The 14,537-nt window shown below is 51.7% G+C and overlaps 1 protein-coding gene across 3 annotated transcripts in view; it reads left to right on the top strand.

Moving 5' to 3' along the window:
• The window catches only part of PKNOX2 (PBX/knotted 1 homeobox 2), a 262,352-nt gene extending 248,034 nt beyond the window's left edge, over positions 1-14,318 (top strand). For all 3 annotated transcript variants that reach the window (XM_066259631.1, XM_066259633.1, XM_066259632.1), the window contains 3 exons: positions 10,126-10,202; positions 11,097-11,275; positions 12,456-14,318. In XM_066259631.1, the coding sequence (XP_066115728.1) occupies positions 10,126-10,202; positions 11,097-11,275; positions 12,456-12,682 (483 nt within the window). In that variant the 3' untranslated portion in view covers positions 12,683-14,318. The remainder of the gene's footprint in view (positions 1-10,125; positions 10,203-11,096; positions 11,276-12,455) is intronic.
• The last annotated feature ends 219 nt before the right edge of the window (positions 14,319-14,537 follow it).

Consider the following 14,537-nt stretch of genomic DNA (forward strand, 5'->3'; position numbering starts at 1 on the left):
CATAGCCAGGGGACCTGGGACAAATTACTTGACCTCACATGAGGCCTCAGTTTCCTCTGCTGTAAAATGGGGGTCCCAATCCCCAACTCAGAGCACTGTTGTGAAGATGGAATAAATATATGGTGTGAAGGCCCTTAGTCTTGATACAGACACAGCAATTGCTGCCAAGGCCTCCAGGTGCACTCCAAAGGCCCGGTCATCCACCCTGCCTTGAAAATGCTGAAGTCCTAACATTTCTAGAGAACCGGTAAAGGAAAAAGTAAGGAAACCTTGAAAAACAAGAAAATAGCTTAGAGCAGGGGTCTCAAACTCGCAGCCCGCGGGCCGCATGCGGCCCGCCGAACAATTTTGTGCAGCCCGCAGACTAATCCACGAAGTTCAAAATATTTTGGATAAAATTAAGTAAGCCTAGGGGCCTACTTGTATTTTTCATTTCTCTAGCATCCTAGCTAGATATTAGCTTAGTTAACAGCAGTTGTGATGCGAACTACAGTTTCTGGTCGTTTCGTGACATTGAGTAAACTGCATGCACGATTGTGCTTGTTGTACTGATTTTTTTTTGTTTTCAACTGCAGTGAGAAAAGTGTTGCGTAACAGTTGCCTTTTGTAGACCTAGTGCGGCCCGCCAAAGGGCTGTGATCTTGCTCTGCGGCCCACATGCTGAGTTGAGTTTGAGACCCCTGGCTTAGAGAGACCAAGCCATTCTTGGTCCATATTGTTCCAGAATATCTTGTCTGCTACTTTTCCTCTAACTTTGTCATGCAATCTCAAATTTTACCCATCAGAGATCCATTTAAAATTAGACAATCCCTGTCAAAAGCAGATGCCCAGGAGGGTCCAGGAGGTCATCATTCATCCACAATTTAGTATGAATTAGTCCAAAGTTTGCTTTTCTAGTCCCACTCAGCTAAGGTCAGCTTCATGGGAAAAGTGCTAGAGCTTGTTAGTGGTAGAAGATAAAGATTAGGACATTTTTAAACACAGCATTTTGAGAAGGCAAGCCACAATGGGGTGCCATAGGAATGGTTTCTGCCAATTATTCTTAGCCTCTTCTAGGCCCTTGACCCTTCTGAGAATCTGGTGAAAGCTTTATCTACATCATCACAGACAGTTTCAGGGGATTAGACCCTGCAGTCCCAGAAGCCAGAGGCCTCAGAGTCCCAGTGCTGACTGCAGGAAAGCACGAGGGCCCTGTGAGAGGAGGGGGTGGGATGTGTGCACAGGACTGGAGAAAAGGAGAAGCTACCGTAGCCTGTGCTTCCCCATCTCGGGTTCACCAGGTCCAGCTCTGTCCCCTGAAAGTAGAGGAAGATCTCATGTTTGTCCTTTCCGAATACCGTGGGTCCTCTCCACCAGAACAGCAACCTTTAATTCAATGGGCCTTTGAAGCTAGCCCAGAAAACAGATGTTTTTAAAATAACGTGTTTCTATGGGAAAATGTGATCTAAATTCCAATAACATATCTATCTGCTGACACCTGTGTTCCGGGTATGGGGCATGATTTCAGCACTCGAGGGGCTGATAATTTAATTAGGGGAATAAATTATACGCATAAACCTTGAGTGATCAACTCATGATGTAATCAAGTGCTGTTATACAAACACACATACTCAAGGGTTCAGGAACGGAGGAATCAAAAGAGGTGAGGGAAGTTGGACCATCTGTGCTGGTCGGACACATCCAGAATAGTGTGTCCAGGGCTGAGCATCAGATTTCAAAAGGTCCTCTGACAAGCTGTGCCCAGAGAAGGGCAGCCAGGATGGGGAAATGTGTGCTCAAATGACTGACAGGAAGCATGTCATATGATGAAGGTTAAGGTGCCAGGGATATTCGGTCTGTACAAGAGGTGTGCTGGTTTGGGGCAGCATATACCTTAGGGCTTTGGAGGCAGACAGACCTGAGGTTGAACCCCACTTCATTTTTTTATCTTCTGTCTGACCTTGACAGGGTCAGTTAATTACTCTGATGTTAATTTCCTCTTCGTGAAGTGGAGACAATAAGGCCTACCTGTGGTGAAGCGATCAGGAATATGTGGGAAAGCAGAGTGCCCAGCAGATGCTCCCGTGCAGAGGGGAGTGAACGTGGGTAAACCAGATTCAGGGCAGTGAATCTGGTTCTGCCACTTATTCCTTATATAACCTGGGGCCAGTATTTTTACTCGCCCCGGGCTCAGTTTTCTCATGTGTAAAATGGGAATAATGATTCCTATTTCATAGGTGCCTGGAGAATGCAGTGATAATACACGTCCAGTACTTTCACAGAGTACTCTGTGCCTTCAGTACTCTGTAGTGTTCAGAGTTAGCCGAAATAGGCATCTGGTAAGGGATAGCAACACTTCTTCTGAGGTGAAAGGTAGAGCTGCTGTGTGATGTCACAGGACAGCGTGCGCTCTGGCCGGCAGACGGCTGGATGGTGTCAGAGGACAGCGTGCATGCTTGGCCAGGAGAGTCAGGAGGTGGCCTTGAGTGCAACAGAAAGACCTTACAGACCTTCAAAGGCAGAGGGCTGCCTTACTGAGTGACCGTGGCACCTCAGAGCCACGCTTCCTATCTTACTTGGGACGGCACACTTAAAAACCAAACTAAACAAATGAGGCTACTTGCAGCTGGACACCAGCCAGGGACTCTGGCTGCCCCGGATTCCACCAAACAACCCTGGGGCTGAGGACACTATTTCTGCACGCTGGTAACTTATTTCAAGTGCATTGCTGAAAGTTCTGGTGTGAAGTCCTCTTGCCCAGGGGGAAAGGTTGGCCTGGGGGCCTCCAGGACCCTGTGCAATATGGTACTAACAGGGTTTGGTAGAGGAGCTGGGATGTGGGCTGGGCCTGGAAGGTGGCTAGCATTTAGGATTGGGAGGGAAGAGGAGAAGGAGGAATCATTTGGATTCAAATTACTCTTGAATTTGATCATCAATGCCCCTGCCTGGCCTGCAATTCCTTCTGACCAAAGGGACTGACCCATCTTCCCAGTTGTAAGCATGATGCTCTCTCATCCCCTTATTCTCATCCTCGCAGCTTGGGGACCATGTGGCCCTTCAGCATAGGCTGTGACTGTTCTCTCTTCCATGCAGCTCGGGCACCTGTTCAGCTTTAGTGGAAGGCACACCTGGGCGCGGGAAGTTAGGCCAGCTGTGTTCCTGGCTGCATTCATCTTTCTGTGCTAGAGAAACATGAGGTCTTGGATTTCTGCCTGGGACGCGAGTGTTTTCTCCCACCCACCCTTCACTGTGGGGATGTAGGGAGAACAGACCCTGGAAGCTGCCCTCCAGCTCCCCAGGAAGGATGGAAAGTGTCGGAAGCATGCCTGGGACAGCTGCAGTCCCAGGGCATGGGCCACACTGGCTGTTTTCACAGCAGTGAGTTCCAGGGAGTCTCCATCAAAGACCAGGCCAGGTTGACAATAGACTAGTCAGCCGCAGGGTCGGATGGCGCGGAGCTGGAAAGAGAGGGGTGTGGAAACCTGTGGCTTGCACTGAGCCTCCGCACACTCCATGGGAGCCTGTAGCTCAGAGAGGCCATTTGAAAAATGGCCAGGGGAGATTTTCAACCCCACAGCATCTCCCAAGAAGCCTGAGACCCAGGTTAGAAAACACCCCCATCGTATGTGCACAGGGGTTGGAGCAGTCCCAGCGACCAGGAAGTGAAACCCATTTGCAGAAAGGAGCACATTCATGCATATGTAGAAGGGGCTGCTGTGGCTCGCTCGCGGCATCTGTCAGGCAAGCAACCTGTGGCTTTTACAGAGATGGGGCCACATGCACCGAGCAGCAGATGTATTTTCTTTGTTATTTATTTATTTAACAAACCCTAGTAGAGTATGCCAGACACTGTTCTAAGCTACCTCCAAATATTAACTCATTCCATCTTTGTGACTGCCTAGAAGTAGGTGGATTCTTTCCCCAGTTTACAGAAGAGGAAACTAAGTAATGAGCTGGAGGTCACAAGCTGGTGAGAGACAAGGGACCAAAGCTGGCGAGCTGATCCTGTGTTCTCCCGTACTTCTCACTGCTGCCTGGAGACTCCTCTAGAGAGCTGAGCGGGGTGCCCTGGCGGACTCCTAGGTACCCGCCCTCCTGCCCTCGTGAACTCATGAACACTCCTGAAACAACCCTGTGGGAACAGCACTATCACTAGTCAGGGTGGAATACCTGCAGAGACCGAAGCCCTGAAGTTCCCCCACCCTCTCCCGCCCACCTTCATACCCACAGATACACAGGAATGAGGACAAGGACCATTGACCCCTCACATCCCTGTGGTCAGTCATTCAACAAGGACATATTAAACACACAACACATGCCAGGCATTTTCTTCTCATTAATGAGATGGAAGTGTTCCCTTTTCTCAAAAACTTGCAGCTGAGCTGGTTGGGGTGGCAGACGGGTGTAATCCTGCATAGGGCGGGCGTCCAGAGCTCAGAGGAAGGGCATTGGCATGTGCTTGAGTGCTTGGAGGCAAGTTAAGAAGATACTGGTCTAGGCCCTGGCCGGTTGGCTCAGCAGTAGAGCGTCGGCCTGGCGTGCGGGGGACCCGGGTTCGATTCCCGGCCAGGGCACACAGGAGAGGCGCCCATTTGCTTCTCCACCCCCCCTCCTTCCTCTCTGTCTCTCTCTTCCCCTCCCGCAGCCAAGGCTCCATTGGAGCAGAGATGGCCCAGGCGCTGGGGATGGCTCCTTGGCCTCTGCCCCAGACGCTAGAGTGACTCTGGTCGCGGCAGAGCGACGCCCCGGAGGGGCAGAGCATCGCCCCCTGGTGGGCAGAGCGTCGCCCCTGGTGGGCGTGCCGGGTGGATCCCGGTCGGGCGCATGCGGGAATCTGTCTGACTGTCTCTCCCCATTTCCAGCTTCAGAAAAATACAAAAAAAAAAAAAGAAGATACTGGTCTAGCTGCAGTGTGAGGAATGGATTGAAATAGAAACCAGAGGGAAGGAGGATAGCTTGAGATTGCAAGAGGGTGAAGAAGGGGAAGACAGTTGATTTTTCCAAGGGAAAACTAGACAGCAATGAAAATGAACAGCTACAGTTACACAGAACCACCATATACACTGTGGAGTGAAATACGACCAGCTATATGGTTTATTTGTATAGAGTCCAAAAACCAAACTATATGTTTAGGGATATAACATGAGCACTATAACAATAAAGAAAAGCAAGACAGTCATTACCATGGAAACCAGGTTATCTTTGCAGCTGGTGATTGGGAGGGCACGGAAGGGGGCTCCTGGGTGCTAACAGTATCTTGTTATTTGACCTGGGTGGTGGTCACATGGGTCTTTGTGACAGCACGTGAGGCTATCCATTTTAGTTCTTTGTGCCGTTCTCTAAGGGGGAGGGGAGGAAAAGGAGCAAATGGAAGAATGGAGCATGGAGCAAGGACGACCCTCAGGTGACATGCTGGACTAAAAGGCTTGTGTTTCCCATTTCAGCATCTTTGAAATCAGGGTGCACCCTGCCTGTGATGATGAAATGTGGATTGTTCGGGGCCCCTCGTCATCCTGCTGCATCCCTCTGGCGGGCCTCTGACCCTGCTAGAGTAATGCCAAGCCAGCGGAGCTGGGGCCCACCGCAGGCCTCATGCCCACAGTCAGTCAGGAGTGCGAAGGGTGTGGTTGACCCCGTGTGCTGCTGGTCACGGCGGGAAATGGGGAAGGGGACCTGGCTCCAGGCCTGCTCCTCTGCCAGCACGGGGCAGACTGACACTGGCGGCCTCTCCTTCCCATGTGTTGTGTTCCTTGGCCTCTCCCTCCTGCTTATCGGCATGGGGTGGGAAGTGGAAGGACAATCTCGGGCTGGGCTTTCAGTGACAGAAGTGGCCAGGGACCTATATACCAGCCCTGGTCAAGCTTCTTTCAGACCCAGGACCCCGGGCAACACCCATTCTTTGAACTAAAAGGTACCTCCAGCTTCAATAGAGCCCAAATGGGACTTGTGTTGTGGGCTATGAGGGGGAGTGTCAGGGGCCGGGGGGAACAGCTTAGGTTACATTTCTGAGGACTTTGCTGATGGCGGCTGTGGTGCCATGAACCACCTACTCTCTGTGGCTCCTGCAGCTCCCTCCTCTGGAGACTGAATGGCAACAGCCTGGTGCTGTGGGGACGTCATTCCATCGTACTGAGTGCCCACGGAGCACACATGCCTCACCTGCAGCATCTCGTTAAATCGTCTCCCAAGTCCCAGAGATAGGCACTCTTTTGTTATTTTTAGTTTAAGCCGAGGACCCTAAGGATGGAGAACAGAAAACAATGAACTGCCAAGGTCACACAGCTGCAGGACTTGACCTCTCCAGAGGTCGTCCTCTGTAGCCACCAGGCAGCACTGCCTCGTCACATGAGGCTCCATGCTGACCCAGAGAGGGATGGGTGATGTTCTAGCCCATCTGTCCCTCTTTTTCAAGGAAGACTTATCTACTTCCAGAGAGCTGCTGCCTGTGCCATTCCCTCCCGACTGCAAAGGAGTTCTTCCAATGGTCATTGGAGAACAGCTTCCATGGCTCAATGGCTTCCCATGGTCTCATTTGATGCCTCATCCTGTCCTTGGCCCTGAGTCATTCCAATTGTGCTAAAAGTAGCATTGACCAAATCAAGGTCTGTTCAGCGGCCAGGCTATTTTGACTGTGTCCTCAAGAATCATCTGGTGTGAGGCGTGTAGAAGCTGGACTGCTCCCATGAGCACTCAGATGTGGTGCCAGGACTGTTCTGGCTAACACACCTGTCCCCCACACTGGACCAACTGCTGTTCCTCACCCACGGCCTCCAACACGTGCCTCCTGAGAGACTGGTTCCAGGGTGGGTGGGTGGTGGGACCTGCACCCTGAGAGGATAAGGGTATCCTCACCTGTGGAGAACAACCAGCCTCTTATCTCTCTCCATTTAATGGGAGCATGTCAATTTATGGACTTAAGACATTCACTCAGCATGGAGGCCCACACCATAGAGACGGCAAACATTATCCTTCCATGGAAGGCCTCCTTCTCTGGAGGTCTCTAGAGTGGAAGAGATTTGCATCTGACTGGCTTAAATATAAGTCCTAGCCCTGGCCGGTTGGCTCAGCGGTAAAGCGTCGGCCTAGCGTGCGGAGGACCCGGGTTCGATTCCCGGCCAGGGCACACAGGAGAAGCGCCCATTTGCTTCTCCACCCCTCCGCCGCGCTTTCCTCTCTGTCTCTCTCGTCCCCTCCCGCAGCCAAGGGTCCATTGGAGCAAAGATGGCCCGGGCGCTGGGGATGGCTCTGTGGCCTCTGCCCCAGGCGCTAGAGTGGCTCTGGTCGCAATATGGCGACACCCAGGAGGGTCGCAACATGGCGACGCCCAGGATGGGCAGAGCATCGCCCCCTGGTGGGCAGAGCGTCGCCCCTGGTGGGCGTGCCGGGTGGATCCCGGTCGGGCGCATGCGGGAGTCTGTCTGACTGTCTCTCCCTGTTTCCAGCTTCAGAAAAATGGAAAAAAAAAAAAAAAAAAAAAAAAAAAATATATATATATATATATATATATATATATATATGTCCTAATGCAGGGCTCCTGCCCGGAAGGCCCACCCCCTCCTTCACCAGGATGGTTGGCCATTCTTTAAAGTCCATGGAAGGCCCTCTTCTGTGGGGAGTCCTTCCTAATCGGTCCTGCCCACCCTTCCCTTGCCACTGAGTGGACTTTCCCACTGCCCGTTCATAGAGGGTTTCCCCTTTTGCCTAGCCTTCTCCCATCAGCTAGGAGCTCATAACAGCCAAGGATCTCTTGCTAGCAGACACCCAGGTGGCAGCGGCTGCCCAGCATTTGTAGGGTGGTGCACCAGCACGGTTAGCAAGGCCAGCCTTGGAAATCAGTTGGCTATCTCCTTTTCGTGTTGGTTCACTCATCTGCTCCATTCACGAGCAGTGAACATCTACTCTGCTGGACACTGGTCTGGACACTGGCGATACCATATCTCAGAATACTGGGCCCTGCCTGGGATCAACTCCCAGGATAGTGGGAAGACACCTGTTAACACAGAGTGGGCTAAATGCAAGTATTCAATTGCAGTGGGGACTGACTTTGCCCAGGGACTTGGGAAAGGCCTTACAGAGGATTTGATCTGTGACAGGTCTTCACTCAGGCAGGAAAGTGGGGAAAGCATTCCAGCAAGGGAAATAGCATGTGCAAAGGCATGAAGGCAGGAAAGGGCCTTGTGGGCCCCACGAAAAACTGGAAAGTTTTGCTGTGTTCTCAGACCGGCTGGCCATGGACAGGAGGCCGCTTGGCTCTTTGGTGAGGGACACGGGAGCTGCAGGGAGTGGGGAGTGAACACCACCCCTCCCCAGGACGTGTCGGGACGCAGAGAGTCCTTGCTCCTCTGCCTCCTGGGGCCTGCAGTTTCTCCTCCGAGCCTCCCTGCTTCTTTCCAGTCAGGATGAACTGCCTTCTGTGACACTGAAGTGCTGTCCTCATTAGAATCTTAATATCGTGTGAATCATAAGTCCTGCTGCCCTGGCATGGCTGTCGGGCTCGGCGGTATGAATTAAACAACACACGATTCTGCGTCCTCAGACAGGGGTGCTGAGGCCGGCAGAGCTGGGGCTTCCTTTGTCACTGATGATGAGGGTACTCCCAAGGCTCTTGATTTCAGAATCATTCCTTAGACAGTTGTGAGCACCTTGCTGACATCATCCAATAATAATATGAATAACCACCTCTTATTGAGCACACGGCAAGTGTAATTTCAGTTAATCATCAGATGACTTTATGATGCAGGGCTAAGTGACATGCCTGAGATCTCACAGCGAGTCAGGATGGAGCCAGAATTTGAGTCCCAGTCTTTGGGACTTTAGAAAGCCCAAATACCATTTTAACACCACCTCAACCTTAAGGGAAAATCCTGGCCTGAGGAGGCTGATGGCTTATCCCTCTGCTCTAGAAGCGCCCAGTCTCCTCTGGCTTCCAGGGCAGGGTTTAGACCCATTCAGACCCTCATCATACCTTTGTTGCATGCCTACTGAGCACCAGGTGCTGTGTGGAGGCCTGTAAGGACACAAAGACACCAAGACCTAGCTATCATGTGGCCCTCCACCCGGGGGAGCTGGAAAGACCCTTCCCACTGCCCCTCAAAACTTTCCCGTTCAGTGTGACCAGTTCAGGCTTCCCCGCCCTCTGGCCAGCACCCGCTTCTCCAGCTGAGCCTCGGTGGTGCTCCTTACCCAAACCACGGCACCTGCCGCTTTGTGCTCTTTCTTCCACATGCAGTCACTGTGTGTCGTCTGCGCATGGAAGATGCGTTAGTAAGACACGGTGTCTGCGGGAGTCTGCGAGAGGCACCCCTGTAATCCCGGCACAGACCGACATGCTGGGGGACGGTGGCAGACAGCTGCAGCACTTCCTCACTCGCCCCCGCCAAGCCACTGACTCCATCTTGGAAAGTGGCATCGTGAAGTAATGGGGGGAAAACTGGACTCGCATCTGAAAAGCTGAGTTCCAAACCGGGGCCAGAGTGCAGGCAACACTGGAGAAGCCATTCAGTTTCTTCATCTGTAGTATGGGAATGACAATGTCTAACGGGCCAATCTTACAGAGTTTTTGTGATATGCTTTATTAAGTGAAAGTAAATGCATGAAAACATTTTACAGGTTATAAAGTGTTATCTGAACAGTAAGGGTCACTGTATTTACCCCGTTTCCTAGGATGCCTGGTGTAAATCTGGTGCACAGCAGACATGCAGTAAATACCAGTTAACTTAACTTGAATTGAGTCATTTGCCCCATTACCACCTTCTGATAGTCCTGTGGGCTCCTGAGGCTGTTGTGAGTTGTCACACACACAATACCTGCCCTGCCTGCTGGGGGTCGGTGTGGGGAGGAGGACCACATGAGAAGGATATAAAGGGCTTTGGAGGCTATTGATATTGAACTAGAGGAAGCCACCCTGGCCCTATGTGGGGGCCCCCACTGGCCCTGATTGTGAAGGCAAAGGCTTGGGGCCACCACTCTCCAATCCGTAGGCTCATTCTTTTTGGGAAATAAACATTATTACACTGTCCCCAGTTTGAGCTTCCAAACCATTGGGGCTGCCTCATCCAAGGCAGTGCTTGTGACACGGGCATGGTCCCTAAGGGTACCAGGCCACCACGTGTCCACCCCTCATTAGCCCTTGGTCTCTCGTTTCAGCACCCCTACCCCACAGAGGATGAGAAGAGGCAGATTGCGGCCCAGACAAACCTTACCCTGTTGCAAGTAAATAACTGGTGAGTTAGCATCGCCCACCCAAAGGCTCTCAGATGCAGGGGTCACTGGCTTGGCAGGGGAATGCACAGCATAGAGAAGAGACCGGCATGCCCAGTCCTGCCTCAGTCCCAGCCAGCCACTACTCCGGTCCTCCTATTTGGACTCCAAGCAGAAAACCAGAATCAACACAGGTCCCTATTGCTTCATTTGCAGCTTCTCAGCGCCCTCTGCTGGGAAACTGTGCCAGGAACATCACTGGATAGAAAACCCAGCCCCACCTGCACTGCAGACACACACAAGTGCCTGCATCCAAGGACTGGAGGGGCCACCAATGGTCACCTGGTCTACCCCCCACCTATGTGAACTAAAACATTCTGCACAGGTAGGAGTGGGAGGGAGGAGGAAGAGTCGGCCTTTCCGACCTCACAGGGATCTCAACCTCCTCTTCTCTGTGTGTGGCTGGGCTGTCATAGAAATCTCAGAGAAGAGAGGTCTAGCTGTATGGGAGTACACCCAAGACTTGTGCTCCCTGATCTGAACCCTCAGCCCTCTGGAGAGAAGTCAGAGCCTAGTGCCTTTGACTACGGGGGCTCTTCCTTCCTCTGTTCAATCCTGATGGGTCTCAAGTAGAGATTTCTGACCTTCCTCGTGCATTCATCCCATGCTGCTTTATGGATACTACTTGATTCCTGAGCTCCTCAGAGCCCAGGGCCTTTTTCCCAGCTGGCCTTTCATACCCCGGATCAGACCCCAGTCTGTTCTGTACAGTGGATCAGCTGCTGAGATTCTGGAAACAGCTTAGCCATCTCGGCACACATGCACACACATGCACACATGCACACACATGCATGTCCCCACATACCCTACCATCACCCAGTGTGACTAACCAGATATCCACCTTCACCCCTGGGCAGGTTCATCAATGCCCGGAGGCGCATCCTGCAGCCTATGCTTGATGCCAGCAACCCAGACCCTGCCCCTAAAGCCAAGAAGATCAAGTCACAGCACCGGCCCACCCAAAGATTCTGGCCCAACTCCATTGCTGCAGGGGTGCTGCAGCAGCAGGCTGGCACCCCAGGGACAAATCCTGATGGTAAGAACTGGGGCTGAGTATACTCTAGTCTGGAGACTAGTGGGTGGGTGGCCCCTGGGACCCTTTCAGGACAGCTGTGCAAAGATTCAAGGGCTGAGCATCTCCTGGCCCAAGAGGCAAGGGCTGTTCTGTCACAATAGTTATCCCTCCCTGATCCCCAGAGGGTGTGTGTAAGCCAGAAAGAAGGGGATGTTTTTGCATCTATTTTAACAAGCCAAAAGCAGTCTCACAAAGACCAGTGGGAGTTAGTGGTCATCTGAGGTATGAACTGCTCAACAGAGCTCCCTCCTCACTCCCACACCCACCTTAAGTTCTTTAGAGCCAGTGGATGTCCACGCAGTCCCGCACAAGTCAGAGCCATCTATAAATACTGGACAGGCAACCAGCTTGTGAATGGAGCCCAGGAAAAGCTTTGTTTTCCCAGCTTCTCCATCAAACGCTTCTTATACACTTTTAACTGCCAGTCACCTGGTGCACAATGAATAATTCAGTGAGCCAAGACATTTTATAGCTCGGCACATGAGAACAGCTCTGTGTGGAGGGGGGCGAGGTGTGCGTGTGTGTGTACATACCTTCCTGTGTACATACATTTATGTGATCGTATGGCTGGCAGTTCCTCTGTGATGGGCAATTGTTTTGTGAGGTAGAGTGAGAACAACAGAATTTGAGCTAAAACAACCAGGGAGAGAATTCCAATTTTCTCATGTCTGACTGTTCACCTTGAGCTAATGATGTATCTGTCTGAGACTCAGTTTTCTCCTCTTTTTTTTAATGTTTATTTGTTTTAGAGAGAGAAAGGGAGAGGGAGAGAGAGAGAGAGAGAGAGAGGAACATAGATTCATTCCTGTATGTGCCCTGACCAGGGATTGAACCAGCAACCTCTGTGCTTAGGGATGATGCTCTAACCAATTGAGCTATCAGGCCAGGGCAGTTTCCTCCTCTTTAGAAAAGATAATAATGACTACCCTACAGAATTGTTAGAAAAAGTCAAAACTATTTGACATATTTACATAGAAGATGCTCAGTAAATGGTAACCAGGAGTGCTGCTGCTTGGGGCCGACAAGCACGTGGACAGGGGCTTTGTGCCAGGAATTGTCCAGCTCACCACCCCTCGAGCCTGTACAGTTAGCTCTCCCTTGGGGCCCCTGGGGCTGACCCTTGCCTTCTTCTCTCACGTAGGCTCCATCAACTTGGACAACCTGCAGTCCCTGTCCTCAGACAATGCCACCATGGCCATGCAGCAGGCTATGCTGGCTGCACACGATGACTCATTGGATGGGACGGAAGAGGAGGATGAGGATGAGATGGAAGAGGAAGAGGAAGAGGAACTGGAAGAGGAGGCTGATGAGCTGCAAACAACGAATGTCAGTGACCTAGGCTTGGAACACAGTGACTCCCTGGAGTAGTTGGCAGCCCAGATGGCACTGGTCACCAAACAAGAGAGGAGTGTCATCAGGAAGGTTTCAGGGTGGGGGGGAAAGGGACATGGGCAGGCAGCACCAAGGAAGTTGGGCCCTAGCTTCCCAAAATCAGCTTGAAAAAATGCAGAGGAGACACCTGCTCCTTCCCAACCACCAAGCTTTTATGATACCCCAGCCCTACTTCCCTAGAACTGCGGAGGACTCTGTTTGGTAGGGCCAATCAAGCAGCCTTTACGGAAAGGCAGGAGTGATATCTGGATTCATCAAATCCCTGAGGACAGATGGCACCCAAAGGCCCCCTGATGAAGGACTTGAATTGTTTACAAGCCCTGCACTGTGAGGCAGATCAGTGCTGTTCACAGAGAGAGCCTTTGCCCGGGGACAGAGTTAGGAGAAAAGTCAGAGACAAAGGGGGTTTGGGTTCATTCCACCCCCTAAAGGTTCTCAGCTCCTTAAGAGACATTGGAGGGCAGGAGGGAGCCCACACATATAGCCAGTGGCTGGAGCAGTGGGAGGGCCTGAGGCATCACATCTCACAGATCAGAGTGAGACCTGAACTCCACAGGGCACAGCTCATTCTTCTGAGGCCCCATCTCTGGGCTTAGGCAACAATGGACTTGGGAGAGAGGGATGGAGCCACCAGAGCCGACTTTTTCTCTCCGTCTCTACTAATGGTAGGAAGCTGGCGGGCTCAAATTGTAGGAGATTTAGAGGGGTCCTTTCACCTGGGTGGGCTCCGGGACCCAAGGAGGTGGTAACCTGGGCTACGAACCATATCAAGGTGACTTTGGAAACCATAGCTGTTCCTAGGTGTTCACAGAACTCAGCTCCTATAACAACAGGACAGTGGTATCTTATCCCAGATGCTCCAGCCCTCGGATGGAGCTCCTCATATTTTCCACCCCCTCCACAGACCGTCAGGGAAGGTGAAGCCAGGTCAGCTTGGAATCTTTCCACCCTTCAGGCCCTCTACGCTGACCCTCTGCTCCAGGCTGGTTTCATCAGCCTCCATCCTCTCTTCTTCATTCTATCCTTCAGAGAAGGCAGAAGAAACATTGGAGAGAAGCATCCAGCCCAGTGAGAAGCCAGGGGTTGGAGAAGGTGCTACATAAATCCTCCCATCAATTTCCAAAGTGTGGGGGAGGGCCCAGAGAAATGGCACCCAAGAGCTAAGTGGTGCCCAACCCCACCCGCCTCGCTAGCCTACACACCACCATTACACACAGCACTGGAGGAACTGGGGCTCCCACAAGGAGGACACTTTCCACTATCTGCCCTGACACACACCCTCCCAACCCAACCTCTAGTCCCCCTGAGTGGCACCCCGCCTTCCCTCCCTCCTACCCCAATGGCTGTGAAGACAGGACCGATCACATATGTGTTTCCCATTGAATTTAATTTAATGGATTCGCAGTTTTGTTTGTAAATTGTGCATTGGCCATCTCTTCAGTGGCAAGATGTGAGTGGCCACCTGGCTCACGTGAGGGGACCCTCAGGGCCCTCTGGGGGCTTCCCTTCCCCCACCCGATTGGGGTGGAGCAAAAGGATGGTTGCTCTCCTGAGGTCTCCCTGAAATGAATGTATTTCTCCCCCTAAAGAGCTGATATTTAATGTTTTAATAGGAGTTTTTGAAAAACAAAGAACCTTATTTATAATCTTGGTGAATCAATCATTTTTTATTCCCTTTTGATGCTACAGGTAGAAGAAAGGCTTTTTTTGGCAATGTGCAGTGGGATAAAACACATTTCCTTTTCTGGTTTGTTTTTCTTGTTAACACACTCAAACACGTGCACACGTGCACACACACCCACTTACCACTTTGGACAGCCACCTGCCCCAG

Source organism: Saccopteryx bilineata, chromosome 2 (assembly GCF_036850765.1).
Source record: "Saccopteryx bilineata isolate mSacBil1 chromosome 2, mSacBil1_pri_phased_curated, whole genome shotgun sequence".
Taxonomy (NCBI): Eukaryota; Metazoa; Chordata; class Mammalia; order Chiroptera; family Emballonuridae; genus Saccopteryx; species Saccopteryx bilineata.